The following is a 19,291-nucleotide window of genomic DNA, read 5'->3' on the forward strand; positions in this document are numbered from 1 at the left end:
GCCCCGTGTCTGTCTGCCTGGCCTCTCGTCCTGTGTGTCAACCCTCTCGCTAAGAGAACTTCAGGCCTGTGCGTGAAGCAGTCAAGTCGTGTGCCAGTCACCTGGTGAGGACTCAGCAGCCCTTCCAGGGTCAATTGCCAATCAGACACATGGATTTTCTCTTCTCCCGTCCATTCTTGGGGAGGTCATGCTAGAGCACAGTTCTCCCCTACTCTCCCCCCCCCCCGCCCTACCCCCACCCGTGCTCATGCAGCCCCAACAGCTTGCTGCTATGTTGGGTGCCCAGCATGGCCACACCCCATCTTTACTCGTGCCTGTCCCCTGGCTGTGGATGATGCAGAGTGTCTGTTGCTGGCCTCCTGGGCACCTCCCCTCGCTCCCCACAATCTCCTGACCAAACAGCTCTGCTTTCAGAGTGTCACCAGAATCAGACTGGCCCACTTTCACTGTGACCAAATGCCAGCACCTGGGCTGGCGGCCTTCATGTGCGACTTCATCTATAGATGCATATGTAGCTGGTTAAAGACTCACTAGCACTAAAAGGGGGGAAAGTGATCTTCTGGAGCAGAGACAGGGACACGAATGCATCATGTGCCTGCCTGACAATCAGAGCTAGGGAACACCAGCTCTCTCCGGTCCCTGCCAAGTCAGAAGGGAAGTTTCTCCTATGCAAAGGTCTCTTGAGGGCCCCACTTACTGAAGGCCAAAGTCCCTACTGTGGGCAGTCTCCTAGCTGTACCTTCCATCCCACTGACAGCCTCCCCACCTGGTCCTGCTTTCTCACTCACTACCCTGCACTACTGGGTAGGATAGACTGTTTGTCCTCTGGCAGCCTGCTGCCCCTTACGTGGGTCATGAGGAAAGGCATGCTATCTGATGTCCAGAGGATCCCCAGGAATCCTGTCGTGTGGCTACAGAGGGAGAAAGGGACTGAGTGGGAGGAGGGGCAGAGGGAAAGGTACCACATAAATGAATACAGTGAGAATGTGTGAGAACAGACGCAGGAGGCTGTGAAGGGATGGGTGAACACGGTAAACAAGGGGGGGGGGGTGGAGACAGAAAGAGGAAGTGTCAGCACAGCGCTCACCTCCCAGGGGAGAAGGGATCATGTTTTCTGGAGGTAAATATGAATGACCATGGCCTGGGGACGTGAATTCAGGTCACTCAGGATCCCACGACCCAAAGCCCAAGTTTCACGAAGTTTTTATGGCAATGGAATTAAAGTCATGGATCAAGGCGCTTCTCAGATACATTGATGGAAAGGGTAGGTACACAAGTGTAATCGTTTGTATAAGAAATGTCCCCCATAGGCTCTGGTCCTCCACTGGAGGTGCTGTTTGGGGAGGTTAAGAGGAAGTACGTCACCATGGATGGACTAAGCCACTCCTGGTCATGGTGTTTTATCACAGTAAGAAAAAGCAATCAATACAACAAGTTAAAGTGAATTTGGGAAGTCCGCTGTAGACCTCAGATGCTATCCAATGACACGCTTAGCTTTTTGGTTGGTGGAAGCCACTGCCCAGCGAGGTTAACACGTTTCAGAGGGTTTTGCCTATTAATCACAAGGATGCTCAGATACAGAAGTAGGCAGGGAATGGCTATTAAAGAGGCTGAAGATAGCCCATGATAAATTGTAATCAGGCTCTTGACCAATAACATCTCAGCTCCTCTAGAACCTTTGACGTTCCGATCAGCCTTGCAGAAGGTTCAGTGGGAGGGATATCTTCTTCTCAGGGACTTACGGTTCACAGGAGTGAGGGAATGGATGGGTACCTGCAGAAAGACAAGGTGCATGGCCTCTGGGCGTGTACCTTTCAAAGAATAGAACAGGAATTAGGGATTGCATCTAGTAATTCTTTACATTAGGACCGCCTTGCCTGTGGGCCACAGCGGGGGAGACAGGGAAACGAACCACCAGTGGGCTGTAAGAGGAGCTGAGACATGGGACATGGTGGACTGTTGCCAGATGAGCCTGCAGCATGCAAGCCTGCAGCATGCAAGCCTGCAGCATGCAAGCCTGCAGAGAGGGGGAGGGAGGACAGGGCAGCATAGTGAGAACAAAAGTCAGAGCAGTGAGGCAGGCACCTCCCCCAGGGCCTGGCCAATGGGATGAAACTGCTCACGAGGTGACAGCCATCTTGGGGTACAGGAGAAGAGTAAATATACACTGATCACTGGAGGGAAGGAGATTGCCTGTCAGCCAAAGATGCTCACTGCCCATTTTCTAGATTTCTGGTTCTACTTCCCAGGGAGGCAGGGTTCACATGATACATGACTGCTGAGGGCTCATCATGGCCGCATGCGTGGTGGTGGGCTCTTGTGGCTGGTTGGAAATGCAACAATTCAGTGATTTGCTACAACCACCGCTATGGTAGAGCCACACACCCCTCTGCCCCCACAGCAAGGCCTCATGGAAAGTGACTGAGGCCTGGGGACCTTCACCCTTGTTTCCCAGACCTGGACAGAAGTCCCCTCAAGGACCCAAGAGAGACTACCGTAGGTATATCCACAAACCCTGCAGAGAGGGAGCTACCTGCACAGCCAGTAAACTTGGTTCAGAGGCCCGCCCATGCCTGATCAGAGAAAGCAGCTGCCTCCCCTGACTGCATAAGACCTTGAAATGTTCAGTACATAAACCAAAGAGCTAGGGCATAGCCCAGGAGGGGAGTGCCAGTCCTGGGTTCTGACACACAAGTGAAATACAGAATATAAACTGTCGAGTAAAAGGTGTTTTTTTTTTTTTTCATTCTAAAAGCCCCATACAGAAGCTATACTGATCCATCCCTCCACATCTTCCAAAAGCTTCTTAGAAGCTCTTTTGCTAAAAGGCTCCGACTCCTCATTTTGTCCCACAAAGAAAGTTGGGCAGCAGCCTTGCACCTCTGCCTTCATTTTGTGACTGTGTTACTCTGTGTCAGCAGTTCACCTCTGTACCCAGGCATAGTCACATGTCACTTCAAATTCAGAGGTGCAGAGATAGTCGTTGCCCTAAAACTGCATTGACTTTGGAATCCAGGAACTGTAGACCCCAAAAGAACAGAATGCCCCATACTCACCTATGCCAGGCCAACCCTCAGGACAGGATAGTCTCCCGGGACACCCCACCCCTCAGATAAAGGCAGTTGGCCTTGAGGGAAGGGCTACACCCTAGAGCAGAAGTATTTGTCCTATAGGACCAGGTTGGTCCTCTCAAAAGATACCATGGCTAGCAGGGTCAAAGCTGAGACCATACTTTTACCAGGGCTACTGAATGGTGCCCCATCAGCTGCCACCTCCGTGGCCACTGCTGCTCAGCAGGTCACATGGCAAATAGATCTCAGGGACCTGTTCACCCTCGTTGGTGCTCAGACATGTGCCCCCTGGTGGCAGCCAAGAAGCTGTGATTATTGGCTTAAATGGAATTCTTCACACAAATAAAGGATGGCCAGAGTATGGCCCCCATTGGTGCAAATGTCCTTGTTGGGTCTGTAAGCAGGGGTGCATGCCGTGCCGAGGGTGCTGTTGAGTTTACACGGTCTCAGACTCTGGGCCTGAGCGGTAACACTGGCTGTGGCTCTAAGTTCCTCTTTCAGAAGCTACAGCCCTGGGACAGATGAGGGACCCTCTTTCCAGGAACACTGGGTAGGGTTAAATACTGTTAAAATTCCCAAGTATGGCAGGTGCTGTGTGCCTCTCTGATCCTGAACACTTGAGAGAGGTAGAAGGAGAAGTTCAGGCCTATTTTAGACTACATAGCCAGTTTTGAAATCAGGGTACAAGTCCCAGTCTCAAAAGAAACCCTGGTGGTTTGAATAGGAGTGTTCCCCACACCCCATAGACTCTGGTTTGAATGCTTGGCCCATAGGGAGTAGCACTATTAGGAGGCATTGTTAGCAGTTGGCCTTGCTAGAGTAGGTGTGGCCTTGTTGGAGGAAGTGTGTCAGGGTGGAGGTGGGCTTTAAGGTCCCTGTGCTCAAGCAATGCTGTGTGGCACACAGTATGCTGATCAAGATGTAGAACTTTTGACTCATGTCAGCACCATGTCTGCCTGCACACTGCCCTGCCGATAATGGACTAAACCTCTAACGCTGTAAACCAGCCCCAATTAAATGTTTTCCTTTATAAGAAAGAGTTGCCACGCTGTCTCTTCACAGCAGTAAAACCCAAACTAAGACAGAAACCAATCTGTTAAAAAAAAAAAAATCCCAACTACTATTAGTGTTAAGTTCTCATGTTTGTTTTCCTATAAATAACCTAAAGACTCTGAGGTGGGAGCAGCAGTGTGTCACCCTAACTAGTTTGCTTTTGAAGTATGCTTGGATGAACAAAAGAACTGTCAACTCCACTCCCTTGTCAGCACCAGCCATCTGGAACATTCCACAGACACCTTAAGGAGTGAGTGGTCACAGGCCGAGTTGCAGAAGGGGCAGGGCCAAAGGCAGCTGATCAGGTTGAGAGCAGCCAGGGCAGGACTGGAAGCAGGAAGTGCAGACTGTGGAGAATGGAGACTGAGGCACAACTAAACCTGGAAGGAACCAGGGAAGAGAAACTGTGGCCCCATCGTCACTGAAGGAGCTTCTGAGAACTGTCTTCAGGGCAAGAGTCCCACACCTTGAGTCAAAGACAGTGTTAAGGACTGAGGACTCCAGACTTGCCAGGCTACACACCAATGTGACCCTGGCTGCTGCCAACAGCTGAGGCGTCACATTTCTAAGGTGCACACAAGACATGCCACATACAAGGTTACAGGTCCTGAGGGTCAAGGTCTGCAGGGATAGTGGACACCATGTGCTGCCACCAAACATTGAATAACAAGACGAACACTAGACAACACTACAGTCTCCTTCCCTACGGCTTTTTTTTTTTTTTTAAATTTTTGTTTTTTTAAGACAGGGTTTCTCTGTTTAACCCTGGCTGTCCTGGAACTCACTCTGTAAACCAGGTTGGCCTTGAACTCAGAAATCCACCTGCCTCTGCCTCCCAAGTGCTGGGATTAAAGGCGTGCACCACCACTTGGCTCTTCCCTATGGCTTCTAACTGGAAAGACTCAGAGCCAAGGGGTCTGGCCAGCTGATGGGCAGCCACACAAGTAGAACCTACATGTCACCCAGGCCACTGTGAGCTAACACCCAAAGTGATGATGAATCCCCAGCCTGGTCACCTGGAGCCCTAAATCTCTCATTTGTACAGCCTGAAGCACGCAGAGCCCTGCTCTCCACAACCTCTGGCCCCACCAGGCCAGCCTGTTGGGACAGCCGTCAGTGGAGAACATCTCAACTGCTCACAACCACTGTCTGGGCAGAGCAGGCAGGATGGCATTGCCTAACTGGTAACAAGGCTGGTGTTTCCTACTTGCAGTATGCAGGAGGGTTTCTGCCTCATACTAAGAGGAAGAAGTGGGCACATGCACAGTGTCTGGGGAACTTGTGCCCACTCTGACCCATGGCCTGGCTCCTCGGGGACCAACCTGATTGCTCTTGCATCGATGAACCTGGTGGAGAATATGGATCCCAGGGCATGGAAAATCCCTTTGCTCGTATTACTAATGTCTGATGAGAGATGGAAGCTTTCTAATTTCAAATAACATCTATACAGAAGATGGACTTGACTTAATAATTAATCACACATGGGAAGAAATGCACAGTAATTTAAAACTTTTCCTTTACCATCTGAAGTTGAAGTCCACACATCCTGGGCTGTGTGTGGCCTGTGTCCCCATCCTGTCCGTGTGGTTTCAAAATACAGCCTAAAGATGCAAGTCACTGTCACACCCCAGCCTGGCTGGCACCTCCCCCCAGGTGGCTCCTGTATATTCTTCGTAAACACCCTGGCTCACCACAAACCCGAGGTGGCCCTAAGCCTTCTCAGATGACCACACACCTAAACACTCATCCCCCAGTTTGGAACTCAGCAGGAACTCAGGCAGGTAGGGACAGGTACAAAGGCAGAGCCAGTGAGACCCACTCTCCATCTTGGCTTCCCTTCTTTTGTGGCAGCTCTGGCGAACTGCCTTCCACCTTTGCAACATGGCCAGCAACCCTGACTGAAGGCAACCTGTCCCAGCTGGCAGCTTCAGGTCTTCCCCCAAAAGACCAACACCCGAGAGCAAAACAAATGGAAATGCACTGGTGAAGAAGAGGGAAATGATCTAGAAAGTTCTAGGAAAGGGCAGGCACAAAGGTGGGGAGATCTATGGCACTGTTGGGTGACAAGCACTGACAGCGGTCTAGCACTGGGCACACAGCCCTCCCAAGCTGTACCCCAACACAGGCTCAGGTCCCCAGAGTGAATTCAAGCTTTATTGCCACACACTCCCTACCTCCTGCCCAGCCCTGTACATGGAAATAGCCGAAGCCAGCCAGGGCTGGGCGAGAGCAGGAGGGAGCAGGTAGGGTGCTGGGGGAGATGGGACTAAGTTCAAAGCCTACCGTACCCCAGTTTTCCCTGAGTGGTGCCTGCCCCAAATCTTGGGGCTTCCTTATGCACTGGAGGAGGAGGCTCATCCCAAGAACATCCTGTGAGGTCCCCAGGAACCCAGTGAGTCCTCTCTGCCCACTGTAATGCCATCAAGCACGCAAGAGCAACAGTTCTGCATGCACACACTGCGCATGTCTGTCCTGTGGCAGCCCTGGCCGCGGGGCAGCCAGATGGAAGGGCTCAGCAGTCCAAGCCAATGGACACGAGCAGGTCCTCGAGTGCCCGCAGTCGCTGCTGTGCCTCCTCAATGGCACTGTAGGTCTGGACCGTGCTGGCCACATGGAAGCGGATGTCATCAACCAGTGGGATGGAGTCTGTCTCCTGCCGGGCTGCCACGGTGGCTGCCTCTTCCCGCACTGCCTCCACGAAGTCCTCTCTCTCTACCAGCTGTAGAAAAGCCGGCTCAGCATGGGCTGCATCCCAGCAAGGGCTGCATCCCACCCTCACAGGCTCCCCTCTCTGCACCCCTGCCCACCTTCTCTATGACCTTGGCCATATACTCAGTACACTGGTCCTCCAGCCGGGCCAGCCGGAACAGCTTGGCTATGCGCCAAACGCCCACCACGCTGTCCTCCTCCAGCAGCTGGGCAAGGCTGCGGCCACACAGCCGCTTCAGGCCGGGAAGAAGGTACATGTCAGCCACACTCAGCACATCATAGGCCAACTCAGGAGGCAGCTGCGACACGAAAGGGGACAACAGGACACCAGTGCTCACCAAGGGCTCCCAGGGCCCGGGGAGGAAACCTCAGTGGAAACACAAGAGAATCATATCTCTGGAGCCTGGTCGAGGTCCTTGAGGGTGCAAGGGACAGAAGAAACTCAGGGGAGAGGGTTCCATGCCTCAGGCAGGCCAGTGCTTTAGGGCTACAGGCCTCTGAGGAGAAGCAGTGTGGGCTCAGGCATAGACCTGAGCTATCCCCATGCAGCTGTGGGATTCCAGGAAAATCCCTTCACCTCTGTACCTCAGTCCCCACATCTGTGGAGTAGAGAACTCATGCCGGCCTTGAAAGACTTACAAGAAAGTAAAGTGAGCTGGAGGTTTCTATTCCAGCCCACAGCTTGGGCATGGCTCCTTCAACTGTGGAAGACCACACAATTTAGAGGATGGGACAGCTAGGACTTGGCTAAGAGCAATGGTGCAGCTTCAGCCTGACCTTGGGTGGTCCAGGGACTGAGCAAGGGGGAAAAATGTAGAGGGACTTTGCTACCACACTTCAGGCTGTCACCATGCCATCTAACTATCCTCTGGTCATTTGGTCAAATGCAGAAGACTCAAGGAAACATATTTATTCTACACTAAAACACAGAGTAGGTATGTAACTTGCCTAAGATCACATAGCTCACAAGAGACTAAACTACTGTTAGACCACGTTCAGAGGCCAATCCCCACTCTGAGCTATTAAGAATGTCTTTGGGGTACGAAGCTTCCTCAGAAGGGAACTTGTGACACAGATTTCACATTCAACCCCAGAGCGAGTGGCAGGCCGTGAGAAAGGCAGTGAGGGAAAATGGCAGAAGGAAGGCCGGTGGCAAAACCTAGTACAGAGGGGACAGGATGGAGGGAGCCAGAGGGCCAGGGCTGGGGTCAACAGGAAATGGTGGGGACACGCATTCCTGTGGCTCCATCTTGGTTGTAGAGGACAAATGGGAAGGGGGAGCCCCAGTCTGGGGGAGGGGATCAGGACCACCATTTCTACAAAGACCTTTCCTGGAGAATAGCATTCTCAGCTGAAGAGCCGTGAAGACACCATATGGCCCACCAGCCGTAAAACATTACCTTCTGAGGGAAGATCTGTGGGACACCTGGGACCCCAGCAAGCCACCTCGCCCCTCAGACCCAATAGAAAACACACTTCTCTCTTGTATAGTGCCCCGCTTCACTGCCAAGCACACACACCAACAGAGGGAACTGTTGGCACTGTCTACAGACACCCACAGACCTGATTCAGGAGCTCCAGGACAGCTAAGGGCAGGAATGACCCAAGGACTATGACAACCCTAGGGCAGAGAGTCCAGGGCTCCATTCACCACTCCCCTCCCGCTGGGCGCCACCTCACCTCCGTATGGTCACTATAGACATAGTACAGCACGTGAGTGAAGATCTCCGGGGAGATGTCATGCAAGGTGACAACTGGGGGGTCTCCAGAGGCCGCGGGCTCCTCGCTCTCTCGAAAGTGGTCATCCAGAAGGGCCCGGAAGTAGTCACTGCGGCCACAGAAGAAAGCCTAAAGAAAGCAAGTTCAGAAAGCACCAGGGCTGGAATCTGCACCCAGGGAGCTAACCAGGACTTGAGCAGTGTGGACAGGAACAGGACAGGTACCTTGTGGCAGAGGAAGCTGGAATCAGCCACTCGGAAGCAGATATCAGGGCAGCTGCTGAAGTCATCGGGACATGGGAAGGGCAGCTCTCCAAGGTCACCCTGGTATAGGAAAGGTACCCTTCAGAGCAGGAGGGGGACCCCAGCTCTGTGGAACCTGTCCTTCACAGCCCCATCCCTAGACACCCCTCCTGTGCACCAGGCCGGCATGCCCTTCAGTACCCGCAGCTCAGGAGGTAGGGCGCAGTCAGCCAGCAGTGCCATGTCTGCCCGTAACCGGGGATCTGCTGGAGGGGGCTCAATAGTCAGCACCTTCACGCATGTGCCAGGTTTGGAAGCCACTGGGGGGAGAGGACAGTGGCGACTTAGAGAGCTGGACCAGAGAAGCAGGCTGTAACCAAAGACCTTGGACGGAGACCCTGTACACACCAAATTCAGACACCTTCTCGCATTTAGCCTCCAGGTCGTCCAGCAGGTCCCACAGCTGGCACTGCTTGGCCAGGCGCTCACAGTCGCTCACATGCTCCACGCCGATGTCCAAGCGGCCTGGAGGGTTAGGGGGCTGAGTCAGGACCTGAGAGTGATTCCTACTTAGTACCTCGGTTTCCTCATCCAGAAGGACCTAAGACCTGCTCAGTTTGTAGATGGGACCTGTTCTCTCTCACAGGTTAAGTCATGCGGGCACACTTCTCCCCAAAGGTGACATCAGCTCTGGGCCACCCTGGGTGTGCTGCGGTCCCAGCCCAAGGGGTCGGTCAGTCACCTGTATACAGGTACTGCAGTAGAGCCCCAAAGGCCACCGGGTTGATCTGTAGGCAGAGTAGAAAGGGAAAGTCAGAGGCTACTGCTCAGCATGAACTAACTGCTCTCCCAGAAGCTGGCACTCTCCCCCAGGGCAGATGGACAGACCAGGGGGTGCCTGAGAACCACGACGCTCTTGCCCTTCCACTTGGTGTCCAGCATGTTGGCAAAGTAGGTACTGCGGGCACCGAGGATGCAGCGATGGGCCCGGAACGGCTTCCCATGTACCACAAAGACCACATCGCTGTGGAGGCCCTGTTCCAGAAGCCTGGGAAAATCCGGGAAGGGTTGCATCATCTGGACAACTGCAGGTACCCCGAGACCACTCAGCACACCCACCCACCTAAACCCACTGAGTGCACAGTAACCCCACCTGTGCTGCAAGCCCTGCCCCCAGCTCACCGCTGCAGGAAGTCGTCATAGTAATCCCGCCTTCTACAGGACGCAGTGACCTGTTTGTAGTCTCTCAGTGCCCGTCGAATAGGGTCACTCAGCGCTCCATAGAGACACCGTTCTCCATCAAAGGTGTTGGCCTCACAGCGGGCTCCTAAGAAGCAATGGTCATCAGTCAGAGTCAAGGAGACACTTAGTCTGAGGAGATCTCTGGTCTCCCCTCCTCCCCAGCTCCAACATGTAGGGCCCAGAAGCCCTAGAGGCCCATCCATGCCAAGGTGCCCCAGGCGAAAGCCAAGGGCATACAATTTGTCCACTTTAGATGTAGGCATATTCATGAATACATATGTCACTATGGGACTCTATGCAGCTAAGAACAGATGGGGTGGCTGACCCTGTAAACAGCCCTCTTGATGACTAGCAGATCCCTGTCCCAACTGAACCTACACTAGTAGGGCACATGAGTAGTTTATTATGTGACAGCTGCCATTATTACAAAACAGAACCAAGGGTGACTATGGCGGTGGCTGCCACATGAAGAGGCTGTGAAGTCCAGTGTGGTGGCTGAGTACAGGGACTTGAAAGAACTGGGAAATGTACTGGAAGTATTGCAACTGAGAAGACCCTGAGGTAGGAGGTGGGTCGGTCTAGTGGGGCACTAAGGGCCCAAGTGCTGATGGGCAGCCAGCAGGTGGGAGACCCAAGGAAGGCAAGGCCAGAGGAGTTGAGTGGTCTCACAATGTAGCCTTGGCTAGCTTTGAACTTAAGATAATCCTCGTCTCAGCTTTCCTCTGTCCCAATACAGGTGTGAGCCACCGTGCCCAAGTGCTTCTATCCCAAATACTTTTACAATCCCATTAGCCTGGCTGTGGAAAGATCCTCCTGCCTGCAACTACAGAGGTCAGAGAGTCAGTTTAGCAGACCAATGGTGGTACAGTACAAGAGGCAGCCCCAGAACTGGCCTGGGTGTCAAGGATAACGTGAGAGAGTGCATAGAGGATTAGAGTACCATTTGTTGACTTTAGGGAGTTAACAAGAAATCAAGGGTGCATACAAACATGGAGCAAGGTCTCGGAGCTGACAGTCAGACCCTGACCCTCTCTCACCATTCGCCAACAGGTAGCGCACCAACTCCTCATGCCCACAGAGGCAGGCATAGTACCTAGGAAAGGGGGAGGCTGTCAGCAGGGTAAGCCCACCCTGCCCACCCAGCTACCCCACCGCTCACACTCACAAAGGGGTGCTGTCCCATTTATCCCGCACGTTCACCTCCACGTCTCGCTGCTCCAGCAAGTACCTGGGCAGGAAGTTCAAAGCCTGGGTCAGAATTGCTTCTGATCTGGGAGAGGCACAACCAGGAAGGGGAAGGAGGCCACATCCCTCTGGGCTAGGGATGCCGCTGTGAAGGGCAAGGCCTGGAACTACACAGGTTAGCAAGGGTCTGCAACTGTGAGGTGGGTGATGGCTTCAGCGACAGGGGTCAAGCCTGGATCCGAAGGCTGAGAATTTGGTCTTGTAATATTTGGGAGAGAGAAAGTGATGGGGCCCCTAATTCAGCCTGGGGAGATGATGGCAGGGAAGCCAGAAGAAAGCTGATGCAGGCACTGGGGGAGGGGGAGCAGAGCAGAGCCATGAAAGAAGTGAAAATAATAATTGATAAGATGTTGAAGAGGTCATGAACCAGGAAGCAATCACTGGAACACGGCAGCCCAAGGAGGTTCTCAGAGTTGCACTCAAGTTGAGGGACGGATCATTAACTCTGAGGTGGCATCTGGTATTGGGGACAGACTTAAGGACGGTTTCAGAGAGCGCTGCAGCCTGGACACCTCTGATGAGGACCAGGGGATTTGGAAGGAAGGGCCATGGGAGAAAGGAGTCTATCAAAGAAAAGTAAGGGCCAGGATCCTTTCTCCTCCCTGCCTGCCCACAGAGACCAGGGTCTCGGCGCCAGGCTCGTAATTGGCTGCACCAGCAGCGCCTGCGTCTCTTGGAATCTTCACGGAGAGGAGTCGTTTCCCTGCACCTTAAGGGACCTGGAGCCCGATCTCTCTGGACTCGGTCAGCTTCGGGAGCCCCACGGGGCCCGACCGCACGCCCGTGCCCAGTAAGCCCTACGGACGCCTGCCCGCCTCCTGCACTTCAGGTCCTCACCGCACACGGCCCACGTCCCCCTTCCTGCAGCTGGCAAACAAGTCGCTGGTGTCCATGGCGAAAGAGGCTGGACCCCCGGCCGAGCGATCTCGGGAGTTGTCTGTGCCCGGCCGGATGTAAACACTCACCGCCCCGCCCCTCGCGGCTCGGCCTAGTTATGCCCGCCTGCGGCTCCGCAGCGGCGCCTGGCGCCCGGAGGACCGTCCGGCCCGAACCCGGCCCTGGCATCCAGAAGGCCGCTCCCCAAGGCCCCACCCAGTAACCTTAACCACGCCCACTTGGCCTCTGGAGACCTCTAGCCTTCATCCTGCCCACCAGTCTAGAGGACAACTCAATTCTCCCAGGTTCCGCCCACTTGCCCGGAATATACCTCACTACCAAGACCCCGCCCCCTCAGAAGAGCTCCACCCGACGTGCAGTCCGCTGCAGGCTCCGCCCACATTACTCGGGCTCTGTTCAGACAGAACCTCCCCGAGGCTTGGAATACTGAACCTGAACAGCGCGTGTCTGTCCTGAGTCTTGCCCGGTTCAGGTCCCGCCCATCAGGCCGAGGCCTCGCCTGCCAGGACCTTTCCCGGCCTACTTCAGGCTCATCCCACCCCGTCTGGATTCCACCCAGAAGACCGTACACTCCTCCCACATGCCTAACCACGCCCACAAGCCCTTGACCCCGCCCATCCAGCCTCCCGTGTCCCACCTACTCCTCCAGGCCCTTCCCACCCACTCCCTGGAGTGCCGCCCTCAGTAGGCAAGAAACAGGCGTGGAGGCGGAGCGGCCCGCGCGTCTTGGCGGCTTTAATGGAGTCCGGGCGCGGGGAGCGCGCTGGCCTCGGGCAAGCGCTCGGGGCCGGGCGGGGCGGGGTGGGAGCTGCGCCGCGGTCGCCTGCTGCGGTGGGGAAGCGTAGTGGCCCGCGTGGAGGGCCGGGAGGGGCGCGGAGCCGTAGCGTCGGGCAGTCTCGCGCCCGTGGCCCGGCGCTCACAGGTGAGTGTCCTCCTCGAACACGTCCGAGTCCTCAGGGTCGCGCTTGCTGCCCATGAGCGCGCTCCAGCTGCTCGGGCCGTTGATGGCCCCACCGTTCAGGCTGGGCTGCTTCTCCTGCATCTCCGACTGGCTGTCGCTGGCCACGTCCAGCGTGGGATTGTCGTGGCAGCCGTTCTCCACGAAGCGCAGCTCCTCACCATGCGACTGCAGCAGCAGGAGAGAGCGCTAGGTGCGCACAGTGGCTGGCCACGCCACGCCCCCAGAGACCCCCTTGAGGCCCAGGACAACGTGCCTGCAGCTCAAACCTAACCTCTACACGGTAAACCCTGTAAGCACCCCCTTCTCCGCCCACGTAGCACCTGATCCCTTCCAACAGCGCATTATTTAGGAGACAGCCCGAAACTCAAAGCACGTGAGCTAGGGCGGAATGAGCAGGGCCTGCCCACTTTCTCTTGTGTTCCTAAGACTGGAGAGGGGGCAGCTGAATTCAGGCCTCGCAGAATGGGGCACTGGGGTTAGGAAGGGCTGGGGAAGAGGGACCCCTTGGTGAGACTTACACCCCCTCACTGTGTATCTCCTCGAAGACCTAGTACCAGGCTCAGAGAGAGGTAGATGGAGGCTCAGAGAGAGGTAGATGGAGGCCCCAGCCTGGCACTGAGCACACGTGAGCTGGTACAGATTTCTAGGTGAGGCTGCTGGGTAGCACTGGCTGATACTAGCCACACTCTGCCCTTCATTCCCAAGCCCTACCTGGCCTACTTACCACGTGTTTCAGCTTGGGCATCCGGCGCTGCCAACAGTTGTAGAGTAGGCCAAGCACAATGATGATGAAGCAGATGACGCCAATGATCACCAGCACTACAAAGAGGGTCCCGTAGTCACTGCGCACCTGGGTGGCCCGTGCCTGGCAGCTGCTGGTGGTGGAGTAGTTCTGGATGCCAATCTGAGGGTGGGGGTATGAGACCAGGCATCAGGAAAGTCCTGAGAGCTAGCATTCCAAGGGTGAGTTAGAGCCCCTGACAGCCCTGGGACTTGGACCTGTGCTGAGGGGCATACCGTTCAGTCCCTATTGGTTCATCCAAGAATACTTCCAAGCCTCTCCCAGTGGCCACCTTCTTGGGCCCCCTCCCTGCCTCAGTGTTTCAGCACCAACCCAGCTTTGAATACACCAGCTCTGGCCTTGCAGAGCACTGAGACATGACAGTCATGGCCCAAATAGATGGAGCCCCACACCTGTCGCCATCAATTTCACAAAGCAACAAGGCATCTGGGAGACTCAGGTTCACCACACAAAGTCAGAACCCTAAAACAAGCTTCCTCTAAAGAGGAAGAGGGGTCAGGTAATATCACTCTGGCCATCCATGGCTGGCCCAGCATCACGGGCCTCGGTGGGGGTGCCGACTGCAGCCCACAGCTGGGGTCTCCAGCTTCTTCCCTTTCCCTGGGGTAAGGTCACAGGTGGCATGTGCCTCCTCCCTACTGTGGGCTGCTCTGGCTGGCTTGGCTTCTCTCCCAGTGGGAAAGCTCCCTGCAGGTGAAGGGAGGAGCCGAGGAAGGTGAGTGCTCTCAGTGAGCTGGAGCAGGGGCTAGGCTCCCGGCTCTTCCCTGCACTGTGTTCCTGAGCCCAGACTTGGAGATCATGAAGAACCTAGAGGCTCAAAGCTGGAGGTCCACAGCTCCATGACAAGAGATCTGGGAGTCAGCTCGGTGGCTTCCCATCCGCAGGCATGGTCCTTGCTACCTGGGTGTACTCAAGCAAGGCCCCTGATAGCTCTGGGTCTGACCTCCAGCCTCCTGTTCTGGAGCCCAGCAGGGGCCAGAAGACCACATGTGCTCAGGGCCACCTCTAACTATGGAGGGCTGTCTCAAGTTCCTGACATCCCCCACACCTCAGGTTCCCCTGGAGAAGCTCTGGTAGGGCCAGGGCCTGCCTTGTTGCCCCTCCACCATGTTCTTCATGACAGTTAGTCACAATCCCACTGAAGTCCCTCTTCCATGGCTGCTCCCTCACCGTGGCCTGGGAGTGTGCAGTCCTTTTGCTCGGGTGGTAACCTGCACAGCCTCTTTGTGTCTGGGGATGGCCAGAGCCCTGACACACACCCCTGTCCTGGAACAGGCTGTAAGTTCTTCCAGGCACTTTGAGAGTCAAGGGTGGTAGAGGCTGCTGCAGTGGCTGCCAGGTCATGTCACACTACACACTTACCTCCTCCAGACTCCTGCGGATGCCACTGAGCATGGAAAGGACATCTTGAGTGGGTACCACCCCTGGAGGAAAAATGCCATCATCACCACAGCACCCTGGGGTGGCTCCACACCACCCAACCCTTCTATGACAGGCTGCCTGAGCTCCTCTGCTGCCCTTCTGTTTCTAATCACAGGGAACCTCAGGGCCTTGTATGTCCCCTGCTGACCTGCTCCCCATTGAGTTGGTCCCCTGGGAACTACATGAAGGGCATGATGCTAGAAGTCCCCTCTGCAGCCCAAGGGTCCTGCTTTCATAGTGTGCGATGCCCATACCCGTCTCCTCATCCCCCCAGAGCCCTGCACTAGCACACCCGTCGGGTTTCCAAGCTTCGCAGCCCCCTCCATTCTTTCCTGAGGCTCCCACGCGGGCTGTGGCCTGTGGCGGGCCGCCTCCATCCGCTCACCCTGCTCTCCCACAAGCGTCATCAGCAGGTGCTGCTCTTTCTCACTCGGCTTGCTCAGAGAGATATGCCAGTCCCCACGGTGGCCACTGCGGTGGCGGGGCAGCACCTCCTCCACCAGGGCCAGGAGCCGTAGTCCCCGGTGCCGCCGAAACACTTCCTAGGGGTTCAGAGGAGCCAAGCTCAAGGATGGATGGTAGCTCTCATCTCAGGTCCCAAAGGCCTAGACGGCCCTCTGGCTAGCCTGGGGGGATCGGGGCCAGCAGAGAGCAGGGCACAGGCAGATACAGCCTGTCGGTTCACTTCCATCTCCAAGTACCATGTTAAAGGCGTGAGCCAGCCCCAAAGCCAGTCAGGGAGAGGGGACGTGGACCTGTCCACTGACGAGGACAACCCCTTATCATGGGGTCGCCATCGTACCCAGGGCAAGTGTCCAGTGCTGGAAAAGACAGCAGGCTCCTCTGCTGGTCATTCCACCATGGCTGTCACTGAGCCTCGGGAGAGATGCTAGTGCCTTTACAGCAGGGACTTGAAAAAGCCCATAGAGATGACTCCGAGTGCCCTGGGAACTGGCCAGGGGAGCGGGGTGGGGTGGGTGAGGTAGCTGCTTTCCCCTCGGACTTTGCCTCACTGTTTAGATGATCATGCCAAGTATAATTACAGAATGTAACATGGAAACAGCCCAGCCCTCCACAGGAACTCACTCGGTGTGGCAGAGAGGCCGGGCTGCCGCCTCCAGGCTCATGCCTGCTGTTTGTGAGAGCCTCTCCTTTTGCCCTTGGCTCCTTGTCAGTAGCTTCTCCCTCTTGCATATGAAAAACGTTGTCCCCATTCCTCTAGCTTCCAAGAGTCCCAATTAGACACCTCTCCCACAGGCTCAGTTCTCCAGGGTGTTGTGGAGTCACAGACATGCCAGCAGGCCACTGTGGGTGCAAGCCCAGTGCCTTCCTTGTGACACCCAAGGCAGAGATGAACTGCTATTCTTATTGGGTTCCTACCTAGGATAAGGATCTATGGCTTGGTGGTTGTGCCAACCTGAAATCCACCAAGCTGACTCACGGCAGGCTTGTTCCTTGTGACCACAGCAAATGCCAGGTGCAGCTCAGGCCTAGACTCTGTCTAGCTTCCTGGTCAGCAGTTCTGCCCCAAGCAATCAAGTCCCATGGTCAGTGTTGTTACTAACGTGAGGGCAGGACAGACTTCTACCAGCTGCTACTCTGCGGCATGTCTGACACCCTTTACTGTGTGGGGAACTCGCCCAGACTCAGAGTTAGCTAGACGGGGAAAGCACTGGCTTTGGAACTATATGCAATGCACCAGGGTTCAAATCCTGTCATCTCTTAGCTCTGGCCTCCAGCAACATTCTGAGCCTCAGTTTACCCATCTGAGATGTAGGCGACCTCACACCTCACTCAAGCACAGACTCTGGAACAGTAGCTGTTCTTCAGGGTCAGGTAATCCAGCTCTCTGCACCCCCTGGCGGCCACCTTGTTCCAGGTAGAGGATGGGACCCTTCATCTCTGGGGCAAAGATTCTCCTGGCTTCTAGACTCCAAGGTCAGCTCGGCATTCGCTACTTTGTCATTCTGTGTCTGTGCCTGCTACTCTCTGCTGGCTTCCTTCCTGCCTCCTATGTCCTAAATAGAAAACGGGAGACGCTGGCTAGCCTGCACTACTCTTGCAGATCTCAAGTCCAAAGTTGTAAAACTGCAGCTGCATCTTGTAAAGCCATCTCTGGGAGCAGTGGCACACTCCTCCCTATTTTGTTGTCTGAAGACAAGGCCTCTGTGTGGCCCACCGCCTTCAGACAGGTCAGAACGGAAACAGTGGACTGCTGGATGAGAGGCAGCAAGTCATGCAGTGCTTGGGGAACGATACACCAAGAGCACACTCTGCCTGGAGAAGATGGAAGCTCTTTTCTGTTTTATCTTCTACCCCCACACCTCATGCTGGGAATGAACCCAAGACTGCTGTGCAGCACCACAGAGCCACACCCTAGCTCTGGGAGTTCACATTTTCAAGAGAAAAACAGTGCCTGTGACCATGAAGATGTCTAGCACAATTCTATGTGGGGCTATTAGTCCTGACCCCAGAGTTACTGAGTACCCGTGTTCATGCAAGCACATTAATTATACAGACACACCCAACCTCTGCCCTGACTTGGCTTCCAGAACATGGACAGCTCTTCATACTTCTAGTAGAAGAGTCTAGTCACCCCAGGAGGAAGGACCTAACGTCAGGAGCCACAGTCATGTGGCTAGCTTTAACTGTCAGCTTGGCATAGCCTGGGGCATCTGAGAGGAGGAGCCTCAGTCGAGGAACTGCCTAGAACAGTTGGTCTACAGACATGCCTGTGAGGGATTATCTTATGAATTGATGCGTGAGGGTCCAGCCGCTGTGGCTGGCACCTTTCCTGGGCAGATGTTCCTGGGCTGTATAAAAACACTAAGTGTGAGCCCGAGGGCAGCTGGCAGGCAGTGTTCGTTCATGGGTTCTGCTTTACATCATGCCCTGATTTCCCCCAGTGACAGCCCATGACCGGAAGTGTAAGCCAAATGGCTGTTCTTCCTCAAGTTGCTTTCTGCCAGAGGACACCATCTCAATCACCTGGAGGCTCAGACATGGTTGCCTTGTGATTGACGGCCTAGCACATGACCTATATAAGTCTATGAGTATCTCAGTCGGTCAGTCTCATTCTCTCTCTCTCTCTCTCTCTCTCTCTCACACACACACACACACACACACACAGAGAGAGAGAGAGAGAGAGAGAGAGAGAGAGAGAGAGAGAGAGAGAGAGAGCTTTCCCATTAGCCTTTTGATGTCTCTTTAGAGAGCTATGAACTAACACAGTTGTCTCTTCTAAAAAGCCTAAGATGATAAAAAAGCAACTAGGATGGGGTGGGGACATCCTTTGTGGATAGCATCTGTGTGACCCAACCTGGCTCTGAACCCTGATTGCTGCCTCAGCTGCCACCATGTTGGGATTGCAGGCACATGTCACTACGCCCCAGCATGAAAACATTAAACGTTATTGTTGGGCAGCAATGGTGCTGACTTCTTCCAGTACTTGAAGGTGGGTGTGGGAGGTTTGAATGAACCCAGAAATTCCAAGCCGTCTGGCCAATATAGGAAGATTCTTTCTCAACAAAACCCTAAGGACAAAAAGAATAGGTCTCAATCATCAGAGTTGCATGTGGCACACAGGAACAAGAGTTCCTTTAAATGGAAATGGGGGTGCAGCTCAGTTGGTAAAGCGCTTCCCTAGCACGACAAGACCCTGAGTCTCATCCTTGACACTGGATAAAACCAGGCCTGAGATCCCAGTACCAGGGAGGCAGAGGCAGGAGGTTCTGGAGTTCAAAATCATCCTAAGCTACAAACTGTGTTTGAGGTCGGCCTGGGATCAAAAGAAAACAAAATACAAAACTACAGAAAGCAAGGAGGGAAGAGTCCTAGAGTCTTTTTGGTTTTCCCTGAGGGGGGTGGGGGTGCTGCTTCAGCCCTGGCTGGGCTGGCTTCTCTTGGCAAGCCCCTCCCCTCTGTGGCA

The 19,291-nt window shown here is 54.7% G+C and overlaps 2 protein-coding genes across 4 annotated transcripts in view; both read right to left on the reverse strand.

The window, feature by feature from the left end:
* Nucleotides 1–6,258: 6,258 nt before the first annotated feature.
* Abtb1 (ankyrin repeat and BTB domain containing 1) lies at nucleotides 6,259–12,441 on the reverse strand. 3 transcript variants are annotated; one of them, XM_052174289.1, is made up of 12 exons: nucleotides 12,119–12,440; nucleotides 11,202–11,264; nucleotides 11,074–11,129; nucleotides 9,977–10,121; nucleotides 9,683–9,842; nucleotides 9,537–9,582; nucleotides 9,203–9,319; nucleotides 8,996–9,114; nucleotides 8,777–8,875; nucleotides 8,514–8,681; nucleotides 6,932–7,132; nucleotides 6,259–6,843 (listed from the first exon to the last, which is right to left on the reverse strand). In XM_052174289.1, exons 1-12 carry the CDS (start codon nucleotides 12,172–12,174, stop codon nucleotides 6,637–6,639), a joined length of 1,437 nt encoding a protein of 478 aa, XP_052030249.1. In that variant the 5' UTR covers nucleotides 12,175–12,440; the 3' UTR covers nucleotides 6,259–6,636. The 3 variants fall into 3 exon arrangements, with proteins under 3 accessions (XP_052030249.1, XP_052030250.1, XP_052030251.1); XM_052174290.1 differs by lacking the exon at nucleotides 11,202–11,264 and having other exon boundaries at nucleotides 12,119–12,441; XM_052174291.1 differs by lacking the exons at nucleotides 9,537–9,582; nucleotides 9,683–9,842; nucleotides 9,977–10,121; ... (1 more) ...; nucleotides 11,202–11,264; nucleotides 12,119–12,440 and adding an exon at nucleotides 9,403–9,530.
* A 443-nt stretch (nucleotides 12,442–12,884) lies between these two features.
* Nucleotides 12,885–19,291, reverse strand: part of Podxl2 (podocalyxin like 2) — a 32,249-nt gene continuing 25,842 nt past the window's right edge. The window contains exons 5-8 of the mRNA XM_052174292.1: nucleotides 15,749–15,905; nucleotides 15,304–15,365; nucleotides 13,864–14,043; nucleotides 12,885–13,304 (exon numbers count right to left, since the gene is read on the reverse strand). Of these exons, the coding sequence (XP_052030252.1) occupies nucleotides 13,095–13,304; nucleotides 13,864–14,043; nucleotides 15,304–15,365; nucleotides 15,749–15,905 (609 nt within the window). The 3' untranslated portion in view covers nucleotides 12,885–13,094. The remainder of the gene's footprint in view (nucleotides 13,305–13,863; nucleotides 14,044–15,303; nucleotides 15,366–15,748; nucleotides 15,906–19,291) is intronic.

Source organism: Apodemus sylvaticus, chromosome 2 (genome assembly GCF_947179515.1).
Source record: "Apodemus sylvaticus chromosome 2, mApoSyl1.1, whole genome shotgun sequence".
In the NCBI taxonomy this organism is placed as follows: domain Eukaryota; kingdom Metazoa; phylum Chordata; class Mammalia; order Rodentia; family Muridae; genus Apodemus; species Apodemus sylvaticus.